The sequence below is a fragment of the Astyanax mexicanus genome, chromosome 3, assembly GCF_023375975.1.
Source record: "Astyanax mexicanus isolate ESR-SI-001 chromosome 3, AstMex3_surface, whole genome shotgun sequence".
Lineage (NCBI taxonomy): Eukaryota > Metazoa > Chordata > Actinopteri > Characiformes > Acestrorhamphidae > Astyanax > Astyanax mexicanus.
Window position 1 is genome coordinate 29,211,055 of NC_064410.1, and position 25,136 is coordinate 29,236,190.

General features: G+C 37.4%; 1 protein-coding gene across 1 annotated transcript; it reads right to left on the reverse strand.

The window, feature by feature from the left end:
- Nucleotides 1-1,041: 1,041 nt before the first annotated feature.
- slc2a3a (solute carrier family 2 member 3a) lies at nucleotides 1,042-24,612 on the reverse strand. Its single transcript, XM_007258225.4, has 11 exons — nucleotides 24,336-24,612; nucleotides 23,739-23,883; nucleotides 11,549-11,647; nucleotides 11,183-11,343; nucleotides 9,009-9,249; nucleotides 7,644-7,806; nucleotides 6,215-6,402; nucleotides 6,010-6,114; nucleotides 5,283-5,381; nucleotides 4,984-5,187; nucleotides 1,042-3,795 (listed from the first exon to the last, which is right to left on the reverse strand). The coding sequence occupies exons 2-11, from the start codon at nucleotides 23,757-23,759 to the stop codon at nucleotides 3,424-3,426; spliced, it is 1,653 nt and encodes a 550-aa protein (XP_007258287.2). The 5' UTR covers nucleotides 23,760-23,883; nucleotides 24,336-24,612; the 3' UTR covers nucleotides 1,042-3,423.
- Between the last annotated feature and the right edge of the window lie 524 nt (nucleotides 24,613-25,136).

Consider the following 25,136-nt stretch of genomic DNA (forward strand, 5'->3'; position numbering starts at 1 on the left):
CTCCACAGATATGTGAAAGACTCATTAACAGTTATCACAAACAGTTGATTGCAGTTAATGTCACCAAAGGTGACAGAACCAAGTTATTAGATTTAGTTCGAAAAATACTTTTTTACACATGGCTAGATTGGTTTGTGTAGATTTTTTCCCCTTAATAAATTAAAATATAATTTAAACACTTTTTCTATTTACTCAGGTTATCTGTGTCTGATATTATATTTGTTAACCTGAAAAATGTAAGGATGAAATAAGTCAAAACAATAAAAACTTGCACGGGCCAAACACTTTTTCACAGCACTGTATTTATGCAACAGACGTTGACATTTATCATTCTTTTCACTGTAAAAAAAAAAAATTATATCCTAAAGATTGTATTTTTGTTCCACCGCATCATGTATCAGAAAGTTAGGACCAAAAAGCAGTAGCTCCTTATACCCTCTTGTTTCATTAAAGCAATAAACAGCAATAAATACACTCACATGTTTCACACAAAAATAGCAATATCTAGGAGATGGCAACAAAATAAAATATACTGGGCATTTATATATTATGTTATAATGTAGTATAACATAGAGGTAAATAAATAAATATTTAAAAGAATATTTTAGAAAGTGCAGAGACAGAAGGAGATTTCATCGCCCGCAGTTTAAATATCATTCAGGCAAATGAATGAATATAGTAGGTGCTTTGGATTTGTTTTCAGCTGTTTAAATATGAGCAATAGACAGTGTGCAGTAACGATTAACAAAAAGTGGCAGAAAGTCGACCTGGAATTGCTTTCTTTAACATTTGCACCTTGCCCTTACTTTTATAGTTCTTACATTCAGGTTTTCTGAGTACTGGAACCATAAAAAAATCTATTCATTGCACTGGGTACGTTTTAAATATATAAGACATTTTATATATATAGGGTATTTTATATACTTTATATATATCATTTATGTTTTGGCAGTAAACTAGCTATTCTACATTTGGACTAATCTGCACTGGCAAAGCAACATTTGGAATTATATTTTATTTTATATTTATATTTTATTTATTTTCATTAAAGCTAGGCCTGTCACAATAATTATTTATTTGTCCAAACAATATTGTCCCAGGAATGCTGGTGAAAAACAATATTATTGTCATTTAAGACTGTTTTATCTGATTAATAGAATTAAAATAAAAATAGAATAGCATAATAAAGCAATTCATTTAATTTAAAATGTCACAAACTTTTAATTATTAAGAAAACTAAAACTTTAAAAGTCCTAAATAAAATATACATAAATTAAATATAATAAATAATTAAACTGAGTACTGTTGTACTGAATTTATACTGACTCATTCATTCATTCATTCACTCCTTACTGAGAAAAACATAATGGCCATACTGTGGCAAAAACCACTAACTTCCTGCCCATATAACATTATACAACAATTCATTAATGTAATTATTGTGACAGGCCTAATCATTAAATAGCTTTTGTTAGATATCATCAGTTAAAAGTGTTTTCACTACATAGTCAACCTCATTACGCTGACCATTAACCACTTTCTCAAAAGTGCTGAACAACCTGGATTATATTGTAACAGAAATTCAGTGCAACAATTTGTAGGTCCTTCATCTAAAATAAATGAAAAAGTACTATTATTTTTTCCTAAATGTCTTTATGAATAGAATAATCTATTATTCTCATATTTCATGTAAGCTCTATATTAGCATTTGGCTTCAGTTAGTGATGATTAAGACTACGTCTATACTCCCTTTTAAACCTTAATTAAAAATACATTGATATATCACATTAAAATACATGGGAAATATATATATACAAAGAAAAATGTAAAGATAGTAATGTAATATAGTACCATAAAAATAAATAATTTATGAGGATATTGCACCAAACCATAATCTGTTCACTGTTCACAAGTTCAATACATATCTTTCTTTTAAATAAATAGTCACGACTTTCTGTGCTAGTTTCCCTCAGTCAGTACGTTCCAGTGTACAGTGACATGCAAACATTCGGGTCCCCCTCGGTCAAGAAAAGCAAAAATATTAACTCTTTATACTCTTTAGCATTTGAAGAAATATCAGTATATTATTTTGGTTTTGTATTTTGTATTTTTTATTTTAGTGAAAAATAAAATGAGTATCTTGCAAAGTTATGGGAACAAAATTTAAGCACTTTTTTAACTTTGACTGAGGTCTCCGACCATAATTAGCCTGTTAGGGTTATGACATGTTCGCAAACATTGTTAGGAAAGGCAAGCTGATGCAAAACAAATCTTCATAAACACCCAGACCCCTCTAAACTTATCCATGGGTTTTTCTTCTAAGCAGATGTTTGTCTATTGTATTGTTGTTCCATGTTGCACTGTGTTGGTTCTGGAGGAACGTAATTCGTTACACTGTGTACCTGTATACAGATGTAATGACAATAAAAGCCTCTTGACTCTTGTTTTCAGGAGATATAAGAAGATAGCAAAGCGTGCTCAGGTTACCATTTTTTTACCATTTTTTACCAGTTTCCTCAGAAATGTAGTTAAGAAATGGCAATTAACCGAAATAGCGAAGGTCAAGATAAAATCTTGATTACAAAGAAACATTTCAGAGGCAGTTGCTTATAGGATTGCTATAAAGGCAAATCAAATCAGCAACAAATGCATATATATGGTCTTCATAAAGGAGTCATCTGAAGAAAACCTTTCCTGCATCCTCACCACGAAATCAAGAGTCAGAAGTTTACTAAAGAACATCTAAACATGCTTGATGTTTTTGATTGCAATTATCCATTGTCCATGAAAATAACACCTCTCCAACTGTTAAGCATGGGGGAGGCTGAATCATGCTTTGGGGTCGAGAGGAGAATGGATTCAATTTCAGCAAATTCAACACCATCTGTAAATAGCTGAAGTTGGAAAGAGGATGGCTTCAACAAAAATACACAATAGGTTATCTTAAAAGACGCAAGCTGAAGGGTTTACTACAGCCCTCACATCACGCTTATAGAGATCAAAAGAGCAGAGCATGCAAAGCAGCTCAGAAATCTCACAGAACTGGAAGACTTTTACAAGGACGAATGGATAAAAATCCCTCAAACAAGAATCGAAGGATTATTGGTCGGCTTTTAAAAGCGTTAATAAGCTGCGCTACTTGCCAAAGGGGTTCTACTAGGTATTAATTTTGCAGGGTGCCCACACTTTTGCTTCAGGCCTTTTTCCTTTTTGTTATTTTGAAAATCTGAACAATCCGTTTTGCACAATATATAAAGGGAATGTGTCATCTTTTACATTATGCCTTTTGAAGATAATTTCATCTTCAACTTCACGGTAACAGTAAATTTGACCCAAACATTTGCATGCCACTGTGTCTTCACTTTTCTAAAACATAGTGTTTTAAATAAAAAAATAAAATAAAATAAATAAATAAATACATATCTACATGCTTTCCTGGACAGTGGAATTGGACTTGTCCTCTGTAGAGGATTTCACCTGTTGCTCTGTAGCAGACTCAGATTTCTCCTGACTCTTAGGGACCTCTGAAGTGACCTTCACAGACGAGCTGGGTTTCTCCTCTGATCCAGAGTTGGCTGCCACTAAAGGAACTTTCTCCTTTGCTAGAGAAGTGGATGCCGCAACTTCTCCTGTCTCCTCGACGGAGGAACTTGCAGGAGGCTGAGCCTTGCTGAACTCTCGAGCAATCTCGTCAAAGGTTCTCCCCTTGGTCTCGGGAACACGGAAGTATGTGAAGATGAAGAATAGGATAAGGAAGGCCATGAAAATGATGAAAACATATGGCCCACACAGTTTCTGTTAAATAGAAAGAACAGACTCAGATTCAGGGCATTTAAACACTTTAACTGTCATCCAACAGGGTTCTTGCCCTCAAATTTACTGCTTTCTAAGACCTTTTTTATTTCTTTGGTAGAACATAATTTGTTGTATTGGAAATCAAAACTTAATGTAGATAACTCGCCGCTAACTACTATGTTATCTAGCTCAGCGAAAATGTTATCTTGCTTGCCGCTAATCTTACTCTCTTACCAGTAACATAACTAACTATGTTAGCTAGCTCTGCGCCAACCTTAGTTCTCTCGACGGTAATGTAGCTAACTTGCCGGTAATGTTACTATGTTAGCTAGCTCTGCGCTAACCTAAGTTCCCTCCCTGGAAGCGTAGCTAACTCGCTGCTAATGCTATTATGTTAGCATGTTGGCTAGCTTGCCAGCGATGGTACTATGTAAGCTAGCTCTCTAGCTCTTCCCAGTAACGTAGCTATATAACTTGCTGCTAATGTTAACTATTATTATTACTGCTAATGTTAATGTTAACTAGCTCACCGCTAACGTTAGCTCACTCTCTGTTAACCTTAGTTCTCTCCCCAGTAACGTTAGCTAACTCACCGCTAAAGTTAGCATTAAACAAGTTGTAATACCTACATCAAATTTACAGTAAATTTAAGACAATTTAAGACCTTAATTACCCGAATTATAATTTAAGACGTTTTAAGACTTTTTAAGGACCTGCAGGCACCCTGTCCAAAAACAGCAACTAAGCATTCAAGCACTACCCCTCTGTCTCACATGTTAGAGATAGGGGTAACCTAATTCTTCTTGTGCAACAGATGGCAGAGGCTGGAGCATTTCTGGTGGAACGGAAAAATGTAAAAAATAAAACTAATAAAAGCTAATTTATGCTACCCATCACTGAGGAAATAAGGAATGGACAATAATAATTAACTGCTGAACCATCTGCTCCATACAATTACCTTAAGTTAACTAGATAACCAGCTGTTAGGTTGCTCTCTAACTCTCTTCCAAGGGGCAGGAATACATTGGAAAAACAAGAGATTGAAGCACCAAAGAGAAATGGGATTGGACCCAACTGTCAGTGTATTTTAAAGAGGATATTACTGTGCTGCACATGCAGGCAGTCCTTTAATACTGTACACTATCTGTGGTGACTGACAGGTTCAATACTAAAAGACGGATTGGATACCTCAAGTTTGGGGAAACTGATGCCCACAATGAAGTTGGCTGTCCAGTTAGAGAATCCAGCAACGGCCATGGCAGCAGGTCGCGGCCCCTGAGAGAAGAGCTCGGCCACAATGAACCAGGGGATGGGTCCTGGGCCCATCTCAAACATTGCCACAAAGGCAAACACTGCTGCAATGCTCAGGTAGCTCAGAGACTCGATATGCTTCTGCTCAGCAAAGGAGACAAATTAAATATTTTTTTTAGAAATCATATTTATCACTTTAAAAGAATAAATTACAATACAAGTAAGTAAAAACGTACCAGTAGCAGGGCGATGGTCATCAGCAGAGCACTGATTGCCATACCACCCAAACCAATGAGGTGCAGTGTCCTTCGTCCAGCCCTCTCAACTAGGAAGAGCTAAGAGTAAGAATAGTAAATGTACAAAATGAGAAAATTCCATATTAATGCATATACAGTACTGTATAGGTGAAAAGTAATAATATACGAGAAAATGAGATGTAATGCTATTTATCTGCCCAGTAAATAAGTAAATTGTTATTTGTTAAAAATATTATTTTTGATAAACCTTTTTCAAACCAGACCCAGAATTTAGACATATTTCCAGATTTTAGATTTTTCATCTATTACACGTGTTATGTATTATATCCTTTGTATAAATAAAATCTGCTGAGATTTTGATGCTACTCGAAACGCGCATTTACTAATTAATAGTGAGTGTGCTTTGTTAAAATAATCTAATAAGCGTGTCTCTTGCCATTCTATTAAGGAGCCAGGTGCATTCTGACTTTGGCAGATTGGTATCTTAACGGCGCAGTACTTCTGCACTTCTCATTGGAGCAAAAGTACCTGTTTGTAAGCTCTGTCACTATTTTAATGGCACAAGCACAAGTAGTGAAAACAGAAAATAGATGTTATCGTGTAAGATAGCAATGAGCATTGCGACATGCCTTGCTCAGGGTGTGAGATAGGGACTATAATGCTTTTATTAAAAATGCAGTGATTTATCTATTGCACAGATACTCACTGAGACCACAGTAAAAACAGTGTTGACAATTCCAGCCCCAATGGTGGCGTATATGGGTTGTGTCACACCCGCAGACTCAAAAATACCCGTAGAGTAATAGAACACCTGAGAGAAACACACGGCATAAAAGTAAAGCATGTAAGAAACAATCAAAATAGTGAAGGGGTTTGTTCATACTGTGTGTTGGGCTTTGCGGTTCACTCACAGCATTAATGCCAGAAAGCTGCTGAGACAGCTGGAGAACGACAGCGACGAGAAGAGGCTGGCGATACGTGGCAGTACGGAAAAGCTCAGGGATGGTAACCTTCTTCTCCATGTTCATCTTCACACTCTCCTCCTTCATTTCCTGCATGTCTTTTGACACGTCCTCAAAGCCACGAAGACGTACGAGTGCTGATACCAAAAAAAAAAAAAAAAAAAAAAACAGTAGGCGAGTGGCCAGGGTTACAGATTAATGAAGATCAGACAGAGGATGGCGCCAGTGGGATGAGACCACAGGCAGTAAATTCTAAAAAGAACAAAGCCCATAATGGCTACAGATCAGATAAAACTGTAAGATATTGTTAAAAATGGACACGGATAGCGTTAGAGGGCAATATGAGCAATAAATTTGATATGATATAATATTTGCATGTCTGTCTGTCAGTCCTTGTGAATCAGTAAATTATAGCGCAGTAAAGCTGTCTATTTTGGTCTCATCCTGAAGTATTACTGGTATGCACTTTCAGAACCAACTGGAAGAATGTATAATAAAATAAAAGGACTTGACTACATTAATATTATAATAAAATAAAAGAACTTTAATATATCAATAAGTAAGGATGTCCCTAACACAATTTTTTTGTCATTTGATTTTGAGTTGTAAGTTGTCCCCAGGCACAAACAAAGAAATACTAAATAAATTATTTCTATTTTTTTTTGTAAATAAACAAACTACAAAATGTAACACAACAACAATGTGACAAATCATAACAACTGTGATTAATCATAATTAAGATCACAATTCATTTTTTAAATGCTGGTAGTTCTGTGTTTTTGGGGAGGGACAGTAATAATAGTGTAGTGTGGTTTAGGCTTAGCAGACCAGATTTAGACTATCTCTCACATCCTCTCACTTACTTACTTTCTCTCTAACACCACCAATATAAATATAATTTAATTTTGTCAATCTAATGCTGATATTTCTTAAAACAACTCTTAAACTGCATCCAGCAGTATGCTTAGAGAAAATATTTGCAGTTTAAACAGTTAAAGTAATGTTGTAGTTTTTGTTAATAAACGTCTCATGGTGACAGGATTAGATACATTAGATAAATAGGATTGTGTAATAATAATAATAATAATAATAATAATAATAATAATAATAATAATAATAATAATATTAATTGTCGCTTGTTGTAACTTTTGTATGTATGAAAAAGGTATTGAAAAAAGTACTGTTTGGGTATCGGTATCAAATTCAAAGTATCAAACTGGTGTCGATATCGAAAATGTTTAAAGGATACCCAACCCTAGGTAGGTAGGTAGGTAGGTCGATTGGTCGGTCGGTCGGTCAATACATAGATGGATGGATGGATAGATAGATAGATAGATAGATAGATAGATAGATAGATAGATAGATAGATAGATCTCACCTTTGCGAGCCTCTTCCTCCTTATTGAGGTTTATAAGCAGGTAGCGGGGGCTCTCAGGGCAGAAAGGCAGTAGCAAACACTGCAGTACAGCAGGAATGACAGTCAGAGCTAGCAGCAGAGGCCACAGCTTATCAGAGCCGAGAAGAAACTCCAGACCAAAGATCTACATGCAGTAGCAAAGCAGAAAGGAGGCACATTTATTAGCAATGTAAGTTAGTAGGTTAGCAGTAGTCAGCAGAAATACAGAAAGTTTGTGTTATAATGTTAATAACTTTAAGTAAGCATGCTAAAAAAAATGACATTTTGACACACACACATACACACACACACTAAACACCATCATCATCATCATAATTAAAATCAGGTTGCAAGGAAGTGCCAGATTGCGATGCTACTTGGGAGAAAGATAAAGGAACAACAAATTATATATATATATATATATATATATATAAAACTCTATATATTTTTTTCAATATTTTTAAGCTACACATAGAGAAGTACAACATGCCAGATGTCTCGGTAAGAGGGGGTTCCAGACTCCAAAACATTGGCTAGCTACTTGATTTAAGCCAGATTTTTTTTTTTTTTTACCCTACTAAAAATCAAACTACAGATGATAAAGAAATGGTTAAAAACAAGTTTTAATTCTGTTTTCATCTAAATTTTCTCTTTGTGGTTAAAGTGCAACCAGAAACAACCAATACAAAAACATGGAAACAGTGAGAACATCTAGTAACTTTTAGAAAGCTTTTACCAACATAGTTTAGGTACTGACACAATGCACCCTCAAACTTAAAAAAATAAACAAATAAACACACCCTCAAAAACAAATAGAAATAAATAAAATGGTGCCCTTTTTGATAAAACTTTTTAATGAAATATGCATACGTTACTATTTTGTAACTTATGCATATTTCTATTTCTATGGCACATCAGTCACTTAATCAATGTCATTGCACCTTGCACTTTGCTCGGTTAATTATTTAATGACCATTAGCAACATCTATTGCACTGCTCCGTTTACAGATAGATCTTTATTTTGTATAGTAAGTTTTTTATAGCCTTACATTTTACTTTATGTTTAAATATGTTTCTTATTGTATTGTGTTGTTGCTTGTGGGGTGCATGCGGGAGGGAGGGGCTAAGCTCACTCTGAACTAAGGGAGCCCACAGGGGAGCGTCGGTGGTGGAAATTACAACTCAGAGAAAATCGATTTTCATAAAAACACATCGACCTTAACTGTAAATTCGAATTAATCAATAAAATCGATCAATCGCCCAGATCTACCTTAAAGTAATAATTCAACTGAAGAAATGTAAGAAAAGAATTACAACTTGGCACTTAATTACACCTAAGAAAATTACCTGAGAAATCAAGATGCCCACTACCACACCCAGCTGGTGCAGAGTGCCGAAGGCTCCACGGAGAGGAGTTGGTGATACCTCCCCAACGTACATTGGAGTAAGACCAGTGAACAGGCCACAGAAAAGCCCAATAACCAGACGACCAGCAATGACCATCTCAAAGGAAGAGCAGAGAGTGCAGAGACCCATCAGAGAGCCACCAATCACAGCCAAGATATTCACTATAAACATTGACCTTCGCCTGCAAGACAGAAAGGCAACAGTCATAATGGGGTGATTGTAGAAAATGACTGCATCTTTTGATCAGAGAGATTATGCTCTAAACTACATATACAGTACTGAGGAAAGGATGCATTGGTGTATCCGAGAAAATGAAGTGAAATTATGTTTATCTCTGCAGTAAATGTTTATTTACATAAAAACAAACAGACAATACATTCATATGGTGTGTGTGTTAGTTATTTATCTGATCAATTCATAGTTAAAGTAATTCAAGTGAGCTGTCTTTGGAGTGAAATGCATCGGTAATGTAAAGTTTATTCCTTTTTGGATGGATATTTGATGGAAGGCTTTTGTGTAATACTCTAGTTTAAGTCAGCTGCAGTAACAACAACTTGAAGCAAATGGGAAAGTAGGCCCATTGAAATAATATGTGTGTATTCTATATGTTCTCTGACAGAATCAGCTGTTATATAGGGAAATGTGGTTTATGCGAAAATGGAAATTGAGATGTCCCTAATCTGATAATGAAATCTGAATATGGGTCCGATCACGTACTTTTCAAAGGATTGGAATCAGGTGGAAAAGATCTGTATTACTGATTCATAAAAAATGTAATGTTACATTGTCCATATGCCCATGCTGTAAACTTTACACATTTACTGGAAGTAAAGAGTGAGCGCACAGAAATAAACAGTAGACTAGTGCTAGTCTAAAGCTCTATGGCACATATTCAGTGTGAACGAGAAGCGAGGGGCTTTTATGAGTTGCGTATCGTCCAGACAGTGCGAGCGACGGTGGAAAAATAGCTGAGACTAAACTTCTTTTTTAAGGAAAAAACTTATTTTTATTTCCCACTGAACAGCTCTATACAGTACAATTAGCCACAGCATTGCTCACACACTCCTCTTCCTGTCTGTGCGAGTGTGTGTGCGCGCATCACCTTTAATTAGTTCCTTCTGGTAACTCAGTACATAGGAACAAATATCAGAGTTAGAAAATTAAGCTACTTGGTGGTTATTTTAACAGATTCACAAGGAATATTCATCACCTCACATTTTAAACTACCCAAAGATTAAAACATTGTTTAAACTTATTTTAAACTATATTTTTAACTATAGTTTATATAAACTGAGTTACTCAGTGTACTCATATAATTGTGACATGGTAATTCTGTCTGATATTTGATTTTATGGAAATTTGTACGATGTAAGAGCCCAGACTGTGGCTGTCCAACCTGCTAGGCCATCCCAGGCCACCAGATGGAGAGGTAGAGTCACCACAGCCTAATTTGGAGTTATCAGCAACACCTGCTCTTTTCCTATTTAAGGGAGGCCAATTCTCACCACTGTGCTCAGTCTTGAGTTTTTGCTTTGTGAGTGTCACATGTTTGGCAACTAAAATGCCACTTGATATTTTCTGTTTTCCAGATACAACCTTTTAAGGTTCCCCTCTTAGCTCCACTTTCCTGTCTTAAAAATTAGAAAGTAAACAACAATACTTTCCTCAGTACTTCCTACCTCTTGTGGTTATTATTTGGCATTCATTCCCCTTTGTTCCTTTTCTCACCTTTTTCTTTGTTTTGGGAAGTTTAATCTTGTCTCAGTTTTTTGTAATCTCTGTGATTTTAAGCTGACCAGTCTTCCTGGCAGCCTAGGTTTCCTGCTTTTTGACTGACATTACACACAGCTGCAACTTTTCACTGGTCTTATAACCAAGAGGTTGTGTATTTAAATCCCCTGTAAAACAATTCTGTTCCTAAGCATCATTCTCCCTCCCAGTCCCCATCCGCAATTTCAGACGTTTATTTTAGTTTGTTTTTTGTTTTGGTTTAACCCTGCATTTGGGTCTTTTTCATTACAACTGACCTAACTAAATATTTAAAATTATTACTGACAGATTGATTATTAAGCAAAAATGAGATCATGTAAAATAAAAGATTTGTTTTATCTCACCGTCCAAACTTGTCTGCCACGACACCGACGCTGAAGGAGCCCACCATGCCACCAACACTGAAGATGGCCACTGCTAAACTCCACACGAGGGTGCACACTCCAGCATCTATGGGCTTTCCATAACGCCGAACCCATGTTTCATTGAAGAACGCCTGCAGTTTCTGAAAAAGGTGAAAGCAAGAAGATTATTATGGGAAATAGCTGAGGTGGCAAGCTGATGATATGTTGCTTTGATATACTTGACTACTTATTTCGCTGACTGCCAAAATCTTAAGAAATAAAGCAGTTAATCTTCCAATAAAATAGTAATTCTCTCATCTCTTCAATTCCTCCAAAAAAGAAAATAACAAAAAATCAGACTTTTACCTGCTCAGGTGCATTGATGACCCCTGTGTTGTAGCCAAACTGCAGGGAGCCAATAACAGCCGTGCCCAGAGAGAACAGGAGGTAGCACGTTACTTGTTTCTGTGTAAAAAAAAATTAGGAAGACAGAATGAAGAAGAGTATTTTGGATTTTTTATTTGAATTTGTTGCAAAAATAAAGTAGGACTGGGGAAGATCATAAAAAAATCTTGATCTTCAAATATATGAGCGATTTCCGTTCTTACATAACATTTGTTCTTACATATATATATTTTTTTGTAAACATACAGCCCAGTTTAAGTGATGAGCAAGCTATTGTTTAATTTTTCTTTCTTTTTTTTTTTTTTTTTTTACAAATAATAAGCACCCTACTTCAACCTTACATGAGTAAGTTTCACTTTCACAGGTTTCCAACAAAAGAAAATGTCTACTGAGATATAACCCTCTGGCAATCTCAATTACCCCATTTTGAAAATTAAACAAAAACAGTAATTTAATTAATAACATTTATTTCATTTACCTCCTAGCCCTAGAGTCAAGATAGTCTCAAAACAAGATTTAAAAAAGGAAAGGAAAAGGACATATAGCCTTGCTTACTGTATCGCAAATACCTCAATGTACTGAATCATAACCTCTGTATCATTCAACATATCTAATTGCCAGATTCTTGCCAACATACAGCCATATTCTCACCTCTCAACAGGGGCCTCACAATAGGGTGAACCCTTAAATAGCTGTGTCACTCAGGAGCTCTCGTTTTTAAGGACATTAGTTTTTGATTCAGCACTATTCAGTGCCCCCCACAAAGACTGATGAAAACTGATGAAACTGGACTGTACTAAACTATACTTTGGTTATATTACTGTAATCCCTGTTAAATCTTACCCTTACTTAAATAAAATCTTTCCAGACAAGTGTAAATGGTGGGCTGATCAGACAGATATCCCTATTAGAAGAAAGAGATCTAAAGAAATCTAAAAATGGTTACAAAATACTCAATAGAAATACTCAATAGAAATACAGTGAAAATAGGTTGGCTATATATCCGGATATAAAGCCGTTCTGTACAGTGTATTTTCAGCCCACTCAGTGAGTAACAGAGCTAGCAAGCTATCTAACCACACACACCACCAAAAACTGTAGAAGTCCAGCAGCAGCAGATGTCAGAATACTAAAAGAATCACATTCAGACTGTTTTAGTGCTGATAAGTTGTTTCCACTTTAAGCCCCACTGTGCAGTTATGTACAGGTAATCAACCAAAGCTGAGTCAGACTGTTAGATTATTGTTGTTCTTATTAAAGAACTAAATTAGTTATACATTTTTAACAGTAACTATAGGCTATTTTAAGCAGTAAGATGACTTCAGATAACAGGCACTTCTTGTGGTATTGGTGTCTAAGTAAACAAAAAATAATCATAAATAAAACTATTTACTTAATAAAACTAAAAAATACTAAAAAAATATTTTACTTAATAAAAAATAAAACTATTTACACACACATCTCTCCTGAAAGCTGTTTATTTTGGTCAGTAAAGCACTTCTGCTTATTAACAGTCAGCTTAGATTTCCAGTGTTTGCTGTAATCGACCTTAAAAACACTTATTGATTCATCTCTAATACTCTAATATAAGAATTTAATAATAATAGCATGAAATCATTTTCTACTCATGGTTTCTTATATTTCATATATTCAATCTCCCTCAACATGCCATTTTACACACAATATCTGTGTGTAAAATGATAAATTTAGATAGTAAACATTGAAATCAATTAAGTACAGAATAACATGAATAATAAAAAAAATAAATAAATAATAATAATTTTCTCAGATTTTCATTTGCTTTTCATTTTTTTACCACTGAATAAACTGAATAGCCTATGTATATATTTTTCTTGCTACTACAATTTAAATGTTTATTGAACACTCAACCTGACAAATTAAAAACGTTTTTTGCAGTGGTGGCGCAGCATTGCAGAATTATTATATCAAGGTCGAAATGACAAAACTCTGCAGAGGGCTTCTAATCTGAAACAACAGATACAGGAGGAACAACGGAGAGGAGAAAAGAGCCTTGTCTTTCTGCCTGAAGAAAAATGCCAGACATCAAGTCAAACATGGCAGGAATCCCTCAATATCCTTTTTTTGTCTCAAAATCTGTGTGAAAAATGACAGAAAGAGCAGCCTGCTGTCACTTATTTTGATTTGTAGCATTACATCATGTAGTGGGCTTGGTGTTAGTAGGTTATGTGATGCTAACCTGCATGGTTAGCTGCGATGCTAACAGACACCTCCACCAGCTTTGGCTGCGTGTGAGCAGGTTAGCAAGAACTCTGTTCTGTTCTTTTTGCTCCATTTTATGTCTTGAAATTCAGAACAGCACTGCCACAACTGGGAAAACATCAGGGAAATCAGGAAAGGCTATTTGACTTTACTGTCTATTGACTTTCAAAGCGTTTATCGTGAAAACTCAAATTGTGATAATGATAGAAATAAAATTAATAACATAGCACTACTGCAGTGTACTTTTACTGTAGTACGTGATATTAAAGCAGACCCAACCGGATCTGGAAAAGGTCCAGAAAATCATCCATGTAATAGATCACTATAAATATTATACAATCTGTGTTTTTATTCACTCCTGTTGAATTATGCATTGCTTTTCAGTCAGCCTCCAATAGGGCTGCATTCCAGACATGTGACCACATCCTTAAGTAAAGCCGGACTTAAAAGTAACAACTTCTAAAGAACCTACAGGTTTAACTGTGATGCAAATATGTAATGTTGATGCTACCCCGCTTGGGGATTCTGGGTTTATGTGAGGCTAAATAGCAAGGTCTCTGGGTGTGAGGTGGACTATAAAGTGGAGCGGCTCCAGAAATTGGATGCAAACATATACGATTTATAAAAGACAAACAATAACACTGAACAAAACAAAAAGAAACGTATGGTATATGTCCTACATACACACCTGTAACGATGGCTACATTATCAACTTATAATAAGATAATTTTTTAACCACAATTTTTTTTTTGACGCCAATAATAGACATTGGGTTTCCACGTGGTTTTGTTTACATGAGAAAAAAAAACAAAGCTAGATTTTAGTGAGTCGCGTTGTGCTGCTCTCTCGCCAACTCTTGACGAATCTGTCAGACAGCGAAATCTATCGGTTAATCAGTGTAGTGCACGCAGAGCTTATGCACCAGTGCCTCCACACACACACATACAGCTGAGAATGAGTGTGTGTGGAGATGTTTTAGCTTGCAAACGTATTCAAGGCTAATAGGAGTTTCTCAAAACTAAACAGCTAGCTTTCGAGAAAGTTTAGAGTAGTCCAGTAGTCCAGACGGACTAAGTTCCACGGCTACGGTGCAGGAGTATGAGCGAGGAGAACCCATCAACGCAAATGAGCCGGTATGTTGACTTTCTAAAGCTAAAATCGTATTACACGTTACAGCCTATACGAGACTCTCTCTCGTGTGCGCTACAAACCGTGAATTTCCTGTACCGTTACACCCCTACCGGTAAGTATTATTATAATTGGCCAAACTCTATAATCTATCCATTTATATTTATTTTCATTTCTACAGGTTTCCCAAAGAAAAGTCAACCTCTTCTCTCCCCAATGGTGGATCCTCCTGGTGGGGTTAAAACAGGCATCACCTGTCATCAGATTGGACCCATTTGGACCCCCAGCCTTCTTAGAGGAAGTACCACGAGGTAAGTACACACAACTACACACTTTCATTAATGTCACATGGGTTATGGTGGTTGGAAAACCTTTACCACATCACAAAATAATACATGTGCGCTTCAATAAATGCAGCTTTTAAGTTGACAAGTGCTAAAAGTGATTAATCGACATGTCAACAGTGGCCAGGCCAAAACACAATGACTGAGAGACTTTCTGCTGAATCCAGGTTTCTAGGGCAATCGGACGCCACAGTGCTGAGAGTGCAAAACTCCGAGAGCTACATGATCCTGGAATGACCTTGTGTACACATCTAGATCAAATTCTAGATGTGAGTTTGCACTTTGTGCGTATGTGGTTTATACTAAGTGAATAGGAGTGTCTCTGATCCTAAAAAGCGTGAAGGTGAGTCGTACAAGGCTGGTATTTAAAAGGAATTACATCTGCTGTAAATTTACAACTAAAGTATTAGACACACCTTAAATTCAGTGTTTTTTTTTATTTTCATTATTTGAATGGCTTTCAGTTAACTGCTATGCTGAATCTGCCAAGAGTTAATTACTTGAATTTCTTGCCCCCTAATGTGTTTGAGAGCATCAGTTATGTTCTGAAGAGGTAGAGTTGGTATACAGTGAATAGCCGTATTTGAGTAATGTTCTAATCCATGTTATGGTAAGAATAAGAAAAAAACAGAAATGGGGCTCAGATTGGTGCAGTAGACTAAGGCTCTGCCACTATGATCAGGAGATTGCTGGTTTGAATCCCTGGGTTGGTAGATGGCACTCTTGCTCCACATCACTGTGGGGCAATTTTGGTCAGCACAGGTGTCTCTAAGCTGATGTATCGCAAGCTGATGTTTCACATTACTGAGTAGTACGGTAATTGCATTACCGAGCAGCACTGGCTCCGTGGTAATGCTACAGCTGCATCAGTGTGAAAAGAGGTGGTACCTGGCTTCACATGTATCAAAGGAGGCATGTTGAAGTCTTCTTTGCATTGTTAGTAATAAGGCGAATACAGCTATTGGGTGGGATATTTGGCAGATACATTAGCAAAATTATGGGTGAAATGTGGGATAAAAATAAGAATAATAATACATGTTTTTAACCTGAGTCTGCGTATAGGGAGAGTTCCTGCCACGTGGAAGACAACCTGTCTCATTCCTGTTCCCAAGAAGGCACACCCGAAGGAGCTGAATGACTACAGGCCTGTTGCTTTGACATCTCATGTGATGAAGACCATGGAGCGACTGCTGCTGGACCAACTCAGACCTCAGGTCCACCATGCTGAGGACCCACTGCAGTTTGCGTACCGGGAAAAGGTGGGAGTGGAAGATGCCATCCTCTATCTCCTGCACAGAGCTCACTCTCATCTGGACAAGGGGGGAGGTGCTGTGAGGGTCATGTTCTTCGACTTCTCCAGTGCCTTCAACACCATCCAGCCCCTACTACTGAGAGACAAGCTGATGGAGATGGAGGTGGATATGCACCTGGTCACCTGGATCACTGACTACCTTACTGGGAGACCACAACATGTCAGGATCAGGGACTGCTCCTCTGATACAGTGATCAGCAGCACAGGAGCACCACAGGGGACTGTTCTCTCTCCAGTCCTGTTCACACTGTACACATCAGACTTCAAATACCACTCGGAGTCATGCCACATGCAGAAGTTCTCTGACGACACTGCAATTGTGGGGTGTGTGCGTAATGATGATGAGAGGGAGTACAGAAGCCTGGTTGAGGAATTTGTGATGTGGTGCAAGATGAACCATCTGCAGCTGAACATCTCCAAAACCAAGGAGATGTGCATAGACTTCAGGAGGTCCAGGCCCTCTGCTCAGCGGCCAATCTGTTACGGGATAGGGTGGTGTTGGATCCAAGTGCAGAGCAAAATGGTTGTTTGTTTTGGGATGTATGTAATAATTTATATCTTCAGTCATATATGTTTGCTTAGGTATATTTATAATTACTTGATTACTCGATTGTTTCTGATATTTATAAATATGTTTTAATATTGCTTGTGTCAAAAGGGTGTGCTTGTGGAACTTGGTTTGGTTTTCCACAGAGGAAACTGGAAAATAGGTGGAAAACAAAACCCTGAAGAGGTGCACAAAAAAAGGCGGGAAACAGAACAAAGGAAATGCCACAAAATGGCATGTACAACTGAAACACAGCTTTTTAGCTTCAAATAACTCAAACCAAAACACAATCAAACTCAAAACGGACTGAGCACAGCTCAGACCTCTACTTTTACTTTCTTTTGAGATCTTTTTTTATTTTTTGTGAAACTTTCTTTTCTTTTCTTTTCTTTTCTTTTCTTTTCTTCTTTCTTTCTTTTATTTTCTTCTGTCTTTCTTTCTTTCTTTATTTTATTTTATTTTCTGACACCCTCTGTTACCGGTCACCCCTCTTTAAAGGTGCGACGAGAATGAGTGGTTTGACTGGGCTTTATATAGAGTGCTGCACAGGTGTCGCTGGTTGCCACTGATCACCGCTGGGGATTCTGGGACTTGGAGTTTCGGGACCCAATGCCACTTCTTTTTCCCCTCTGTTGCCCAGCTCCCCTGCTGGTGGCCAGTGGTGCAGCACTGCCCATCACACAATCTCCATCGAGGGGGTCGACGTGGAGGTGGTCAAATCCTACAAATACCTTGGTGTGCACCTGGACGACAGGCTGGACTGGTCAGTGAACACTGACTCCCTCTACAGGAAGGCTCAGAGCAGACTGTACTTCCTCAGAAGGCTCAGGGCTTTCAACATCTGCCAGAAACTCCTCCTGATGTTCTACCAGTCTGTGATAGCCAGCGTCCTCTTTTACACTGTTGTGTGTTGGGGAGGCAGCATCAGCAAGAGGGATGCTGGACGACTGGACAGGCTGGTGAGGAAAGCTGGTTCTGTGCTGGGATTAGAGCTGGAGTCCTTAACACCACTGGCAGAGAGGAGAGCCCTCAGTAAGCTGCTGAACATCATGGACAATGTTCACCACCCTCTGCACAGCACCATCACCAGGCAGAGGAGCTCATTCAGCGGCAGACTGCTGTCCCAGTCCTGCTCCACAGACAGACTCCGAAAGTCTTTTGTTCCTCAGGCCATAAGACTGTTCAACTCCTCTCAGCACAGCAAACTAAAGACTCTGTGAAACTGTTTCATTCCGGCCACTCTGGCCACACCATGGACACACCCCCAGCTATGGACACACCCTCAGACTTGCTGATGCCTAGAACACTTTTTATAGTTCTACCATATTTTGCACTAGTAGTTCATTCACTAGTTAATTCATCTACTGTTTACGTATCTTTTGCACTGTTTACGTATCTTTTGCACTGCTTAATTTAATTTAAATTATTATATAACTGTATTTGCACTTTCTGTTTGGCTGACATCAGTTATCCTCACATTATGCACATCAACTGGTGTTCACTGTCTATTGTGTTCAACTGCACTACCTCCATTCTCCATCTCCATTACACACACACACACACACGAAGACTGTACATTTACACTGTATATTCTATTTCTTATTTGATTGTATTTATATGTATCTTTATATTTTATATTTTATCTTTTTTAACTTTGTGTATTGTGTAACCTGCTGCTGGATGCCAAGAATTTCCCCCCGGGGATCAATAAAGTATCTATCTATCTATCTATCTATCTATCTATCTATCTATCTATCTATCTATCTATCTATCTATCTATCTAAAAAAGAACAAGACAAGAAAACTCAAGATTAGAATAGCACTGTTGAGGTAAATTCATGATTAGAGCTAGCACTGCTGTAGTAAATGTAGTGTACTCCGTTGGTTTATCAGCTGGGATGTTAAGTGTTTAATATATATTTAAAAATGTAGTTTTATTCTTGCTTTTATTTAAAAAGCAATACAAAGATACATTTAGAATACATTTAGGCTATTTAATATATTCATTGACGGAAAGTGGAAAAAATTCTCTACTGAGGTAATTTCCACTTAAGTCAATAATGCAATTATAGTAACTGGCCTAAATATTTTATATCACAAATATGCAATTAATACAAAAACACAAATCATACAACTGATATACACACTGACCTTCCCCTCTCCTCCCATTTCCTCCCCTCCCGCATTCTCTTTGTATCTGCCTCTCTCTCTCTCTCTCTCTGCTCCTCTCTCTCTCTCTCTATTTCTGTAAAGTCACAATGACTCAGTACATTTAAGCAGCCCTCATCTGATTTCCGCACTGTAGCTTTAGCCCTTTAGCATCATCGTTAGCATTATAAAGGATTCTGGAGCGAGCAGACTGCTAATTAGCAGTAACAGGTGGATAAGGTTACATAGACAACAACTAATGCATAACATGACAACATGATGGCAAACTGCAAGATAAGTACAGCAAATCCCGTCTTCTTCCAAGATGTCCACCTTCTCCTCAGCTGGCCTACTGCCTCTCCCCTGTTGTCATAACAACAATCTGAAGGTGACAGCTGCACTGGCACACTAGATTAAGCCCACACAAAGTCTGGCCAAGTCAAAGCTCAGTAAATGACGCTGTTCATTACAATGAGTTGTGGTTTATTCAACAGCAACCAAAATTACAACAGCACATGTTCCATATGCTTACATCATGCCCCACATGATTACTGAGCCTGTGTGTAAAAGACATGTGATATACAGCATCACAGATTAAGAGCATTGACTCGTTTTAGCTATACAATCAATATCACGGTGTGAATTGGCAGGGATAGGCCTCCCTAGAGCACCCTGGGCCAATCAGGCAGTCAATACAGTGAATGTTTGGTACAACAAGGCACTTCTGTCAGTCATGCCAGATGCCAGAGACACAGTGTGTTGCAAGAGCTTATCAAAGTGTATATATATAAAGTGTTAATATACAAATATAAGATTTATGGATCCTGCAGAAAAACACCTTACCATTGCTGTTATGCAAAAAAACACTTGTATATCCAAATTTGTGACTTTGGATATAGAACAAATTTTATTTTACAAAGTCAAATCAGGCTATTCAGGAGTAAAAACCACCAAAAAGGAGATAGAGGTCTTTTTTATGACAGAACATAATGGTAATATTTTGAACACAGATAAGACAAACTGCACCAGGAAAAGACTAGTATAAACAAGCATTTTGTCAACCTTGTCGCTCCACTTCTGCCACTTTTCACTCTCTAACATAAGAAAAGAGATATGACGTTTCAGATTTCAAGGTTATGGAATTCACGATGGTAAGCAGGATACAACACCGAAAATAGTTCCTAAAATACTGCACCTGTGTTTTTTAATAGTCAACTTTTTTTGTTTTATTCTCTATTAAGAAACAATAACAAAAGCTTACTTTGCCCAAATAAGCAATAGGAAGTCATATTTATGATTCAATGAAAAATATAATAGCAATCCATTTATTGTTTTTTGCAGTATTTTTATACCAAAGATATACCAAAGGTATCAAAGGAAATTACAATTAGAGTTACTATTTGATTTACAGTTTTTTACAACAGCTTTGACCATCTCTTTACATACTTTTTCTAAACTCTAAATGCAGCAACACACATTTCCCATGCAATTAACCTAATAGTTCCCTTACCTGCAAGTTTATTTTGTTTTCACAACACAAAAATATGGATCAACATGCAATAATTTAGTCATTCAGTAAACAGGGACATGAAATTGTTGCCAAACTCAAACACAGATGTTACTATAAACTTAATTAGCCATAGTTACATATGTGCAAATTAAAATTCACAAATACAAAATAAATCTTCTTTGAACATCACGCCACATTCTTACTCCCCTTCCTTAACCTGGACCAGCTATTCCTCTCCCTTATCCTGACACAACCATTCCTTTCCTTTTTCCTGACATAACCATTCCTCTTCCTTATCCTGACACAACCATTCCTTCCTCTTATCCTGGAACAACTATTCCTCTCCCTTATCCTGGACCAACTATTCCACTGTCTTATCCTGGACCAACTATTCCACTCATTTATCCTTGACCGACTATTCCACTCTTTTATCCTGGACCAACTATTCTACTCCCTTATCCTGACCCAACTATTCCTCTCCCTTATCCTGGACCAACTATTCCTCTCCCTTATCCTGGACCAACTATTCCTCTCCCTTATGCTTTACTAAATAAAACTTTTCTGGGACTAGGCCTGGACAATATTTTGATATCGGTATTTATTGTGATAAGAAATGTTTCAATAACGGTGATGTCATTTTGTGGCATATCGTTATGTACTATTTACAGAATGTGTCACAGACAGGCGTTTTTTAGCGGTGTCAGTTCACCGCAGAGCTGAACACAATCAGCCTCCATAGCCGGGGTACGTCAGTGGGTGATGACGTAATCATACAGGCACGTAGCCAGCTAGACTAGGCTAGGCTAGGCCTGGGTCGGCTCCACACTGCATCGCATCTAAAATGTCCCGCAATGAAGCTCGGCTGTGCTCTGGCCCGCATCTAAAACCTCCCGCGATGAAGCGAAATCGACTCTAGCCGAGTGGATCTCGGCCGCGCTCCGGTCCGCACCTAAAATCACCAGCGATGAAGCGAAACCGACCCTAAGCGAGCGGATCTTGGCCGCGCTCCGGTCCGCACCTAAAATCACCCGCGATGAAGTGAAACCGACCCTAGCCGAGTGGATCTCGGCCGCACTCCGGTCTGCACCTAGTATGCCTCGCGATGAAGCTCGGCTGCGCTGCGGACTGCACCTAAAATCTATGTATTCCTTATCCTGGTTGAAGCACTCTTGTTTTGATCTGTTAAATATGTTTACAGAAGAAAAAGAAGTTCTGCCTCTGTTGTAATATAAAGTTATTTATATTGGTAATATGTATATAGGTTATAGATTTATGTTTGACAGGGATGTCATGTTTTTATTTTGCTACATGCAAATAAAAGTGAGCATTGATTTATTCTGACCATTTTTTATTTCAAAAGTATTATACAGTTTTTGTGAGAGGAGGTTTAATAAAATTTCAGACAGTATTGTACAGATTTCCATTCCAGGGATTCTTAGCAGTATTTATATAGATATCGAAAGTATATTGTATCGACCGAAATTAGGGAATATATCGTGATATAAATTTTGGCCATATCGTCCAGCACTATCCTGGACTACTCATCCTGGACCCTCATCCAGAAAATTTCTTTTTTTCTCTTTCTCTTTGCTCCTAGCTACACTGGCCACACTCAGTCAAAAAAGATTTAAAAGCTAAGACCAGATCCAGCTGTGGTTGGTTTATTATAGCCTTTTATTTATTATTAATCTTTATATTCAAAATTGTGTATAATTTTTAACAGCTTTACACCTGCAATTGTTGCAGAAGTAGTTTTAGTTATACTGTTTTTAAAGTTTAAAACATGAGGTATTTAATTTTGGCATGTTGTAGTTAAGCAGTTGTAAATAAGATAAGAAAAATGCAGAATGTAATTAATGGGTAATTTTGTTCGTTCATAAAATTTAAGCACGTTTAAAACATGCTAATTTAATGCATATTGTGTGAAAGCAACATGAATTTCATCAATAGTATAATCCACAACAGATGTTGACAGATGTTTTGAAAATATGACTACAGATTGGACAAAAGGATGTTAGTGATTGTGAGGAGCTGTAAAGTCAGTCTAAACATCCAGACTAAATAGAGAAGATTTAAAAGTATATTGCAATACTTCACAATAACTATTTTTTTGGACCATTTTGTTTAACCAATATACCGATAATATAATAGCATAATAAAGCTGGTAAAAATTTAAGTTGCATGTTCAGACATCCTACATATCCTACAAAATCCAAAATAAATAAAACATAAATGTTTAAACAGTTCACATACCAGCTAATTACGTTAATGGTCTCTCCTTACTAAGTAAATACAATGGATAGCTAATATTTTAATCAGCAAAAATTAGCCAATTACTAGGGCTGCACAATATTGGGAAACATTTACGTTGTTATTTTTTGTCCTGCAATATATTTTGCAATATAAAAATACAGAAATCTGTCCAGTGATGACTAGAATAAAATAAATGGTGCTGGGTAGATGTCTGGATAATCGATAATCTGGAAGACACTGTCATTTAAAAAGAGAACTGTGATGAACATTTTTTTGCTTTTAACACTTTGTGTCATGGTATTGCTCTCAGGCAACAAACCACATTTTTGGTAATTACAGAATCCCTTACATTTTTATGTTATATTTATTAAAATGTTACAAGAAAAGCGTCCATTAAATAAAATGAGGTGGACCAATAGGGTTTAACATTCTACTTGGACGTGATGTAATCTTTTTAGCAACCAAAGCCACACAGAACACAATACTAGTTACTGATAAAATGAAAATTACGATATAGCATATCTAAATTTAAACACATTTAAGATAAAATAAAATAAAATATTTTAATCTATACTTATATACTTCAAAACACTGTTCTGTAAATTCGAGATCTTTCCATACAGGCTGAGAAGAGATTCCAGCTGTTTGGGTGGAGAACAGCCACTCACCTTCTCCCCCTCCATCTTCATCCAGTGGATAAACCCTAGACTGATTGATTTCTGGCGGACGTGCTTTTTCGCACACAAGCCTCTTTGGAGGTTGTAGGTGGAGGAACTTCAGGTGGAAGACAAGCTTGCACTGTAGCTATGTTTGCTGGAAATGGAGACAAAGGAGAAAACACACATGAACACATGGAGAAACTGAAAAAAGGTAAATAGCAAGCTTTACTCCAGAGCTCTGGGTACCACACAACAGGTCCTCACTAGACTGCTGACTCCTGCTCATCCTCTCCTCCACTGGGCCTGCTCCTTATCACTCGGTTATCACTACATTATCACTGTTTACAAGCCTAAACAGGCTACTATTTATTATATATTTAGAACATAACTTTACATAGAACAAATGCAGCATTATATACAAATTAAATACAACATAAGTACTCTGCACATACATAAATACACTCATAATAGATGACAGATAACGATGGCACCATCACTGATGGATGGCATGTTATGAAACACACACCCTCGGACCCAAACACACTTCAGCTCATTTCCCACACTCACAAATCCACACACATGCGCTCTATATCAGCCCTACATTACCTGCTCGTGCTGGTCGTGACAGGAGAGCTGCTGACCCACTGCCACACAGCGCGCACTGAAACTCAGCCCCTCGCGCTCGGACGTCACTCAGTGGAGTACACGACCAGCAGCACGTTGCCCTTTGACGAAATCCCCCCTCCGCTCCGCCGCGGCCAATAAAATCAAGACTCTCTGACCCAGTTATCCCCCCTCTTCTTCCCCCGCTTCATTTATCCCTCACACGCGTATCTCTGCATCACCTCGTCTCGTGACCGCGCAGCGGGCGTGTTCTAGTAAAGCCTCTACGGTGGTCGCTCGGAGGATGCTCCAGCCTCCCCATAATGCTCTGCGCGCGCAGGCGACCTTGAAAGTGTCAGCAGGGGTCTGTTATTTTTCTTTCCCGCCCGTTTTCAGGCAATGACCCGCCCCTTGAGCTGGCTGTGACCAATAGCAGGGCGCCCCGCGCTATGATTGACATGTGGTACAGAGCCTGGAAGCACTATGTCCGTTTTATTGCTACCTCGTCAAATTACATTTTAACAAAAGCACCAAATCAGAAAACAGTGGCTTAAGTAGAATTATTATTTATATCACTTATTAGACAATACTCACAGTATTAATTATTATTTGAACAGCCTAAATCAGGTAAAGTTTTTTTAATGTATTTAATTTTATTCAATTTATTGTGAAAAATAAAAATATATAGATTTTTTCATGTACATTTTCGAAATACAAAAACATGAGGAGAAAGACCTGAGGAGAAAAACAACAAAACACACAGCTATTAAAAGTTATCACCAAACAAATGGGGATGCATCAGTT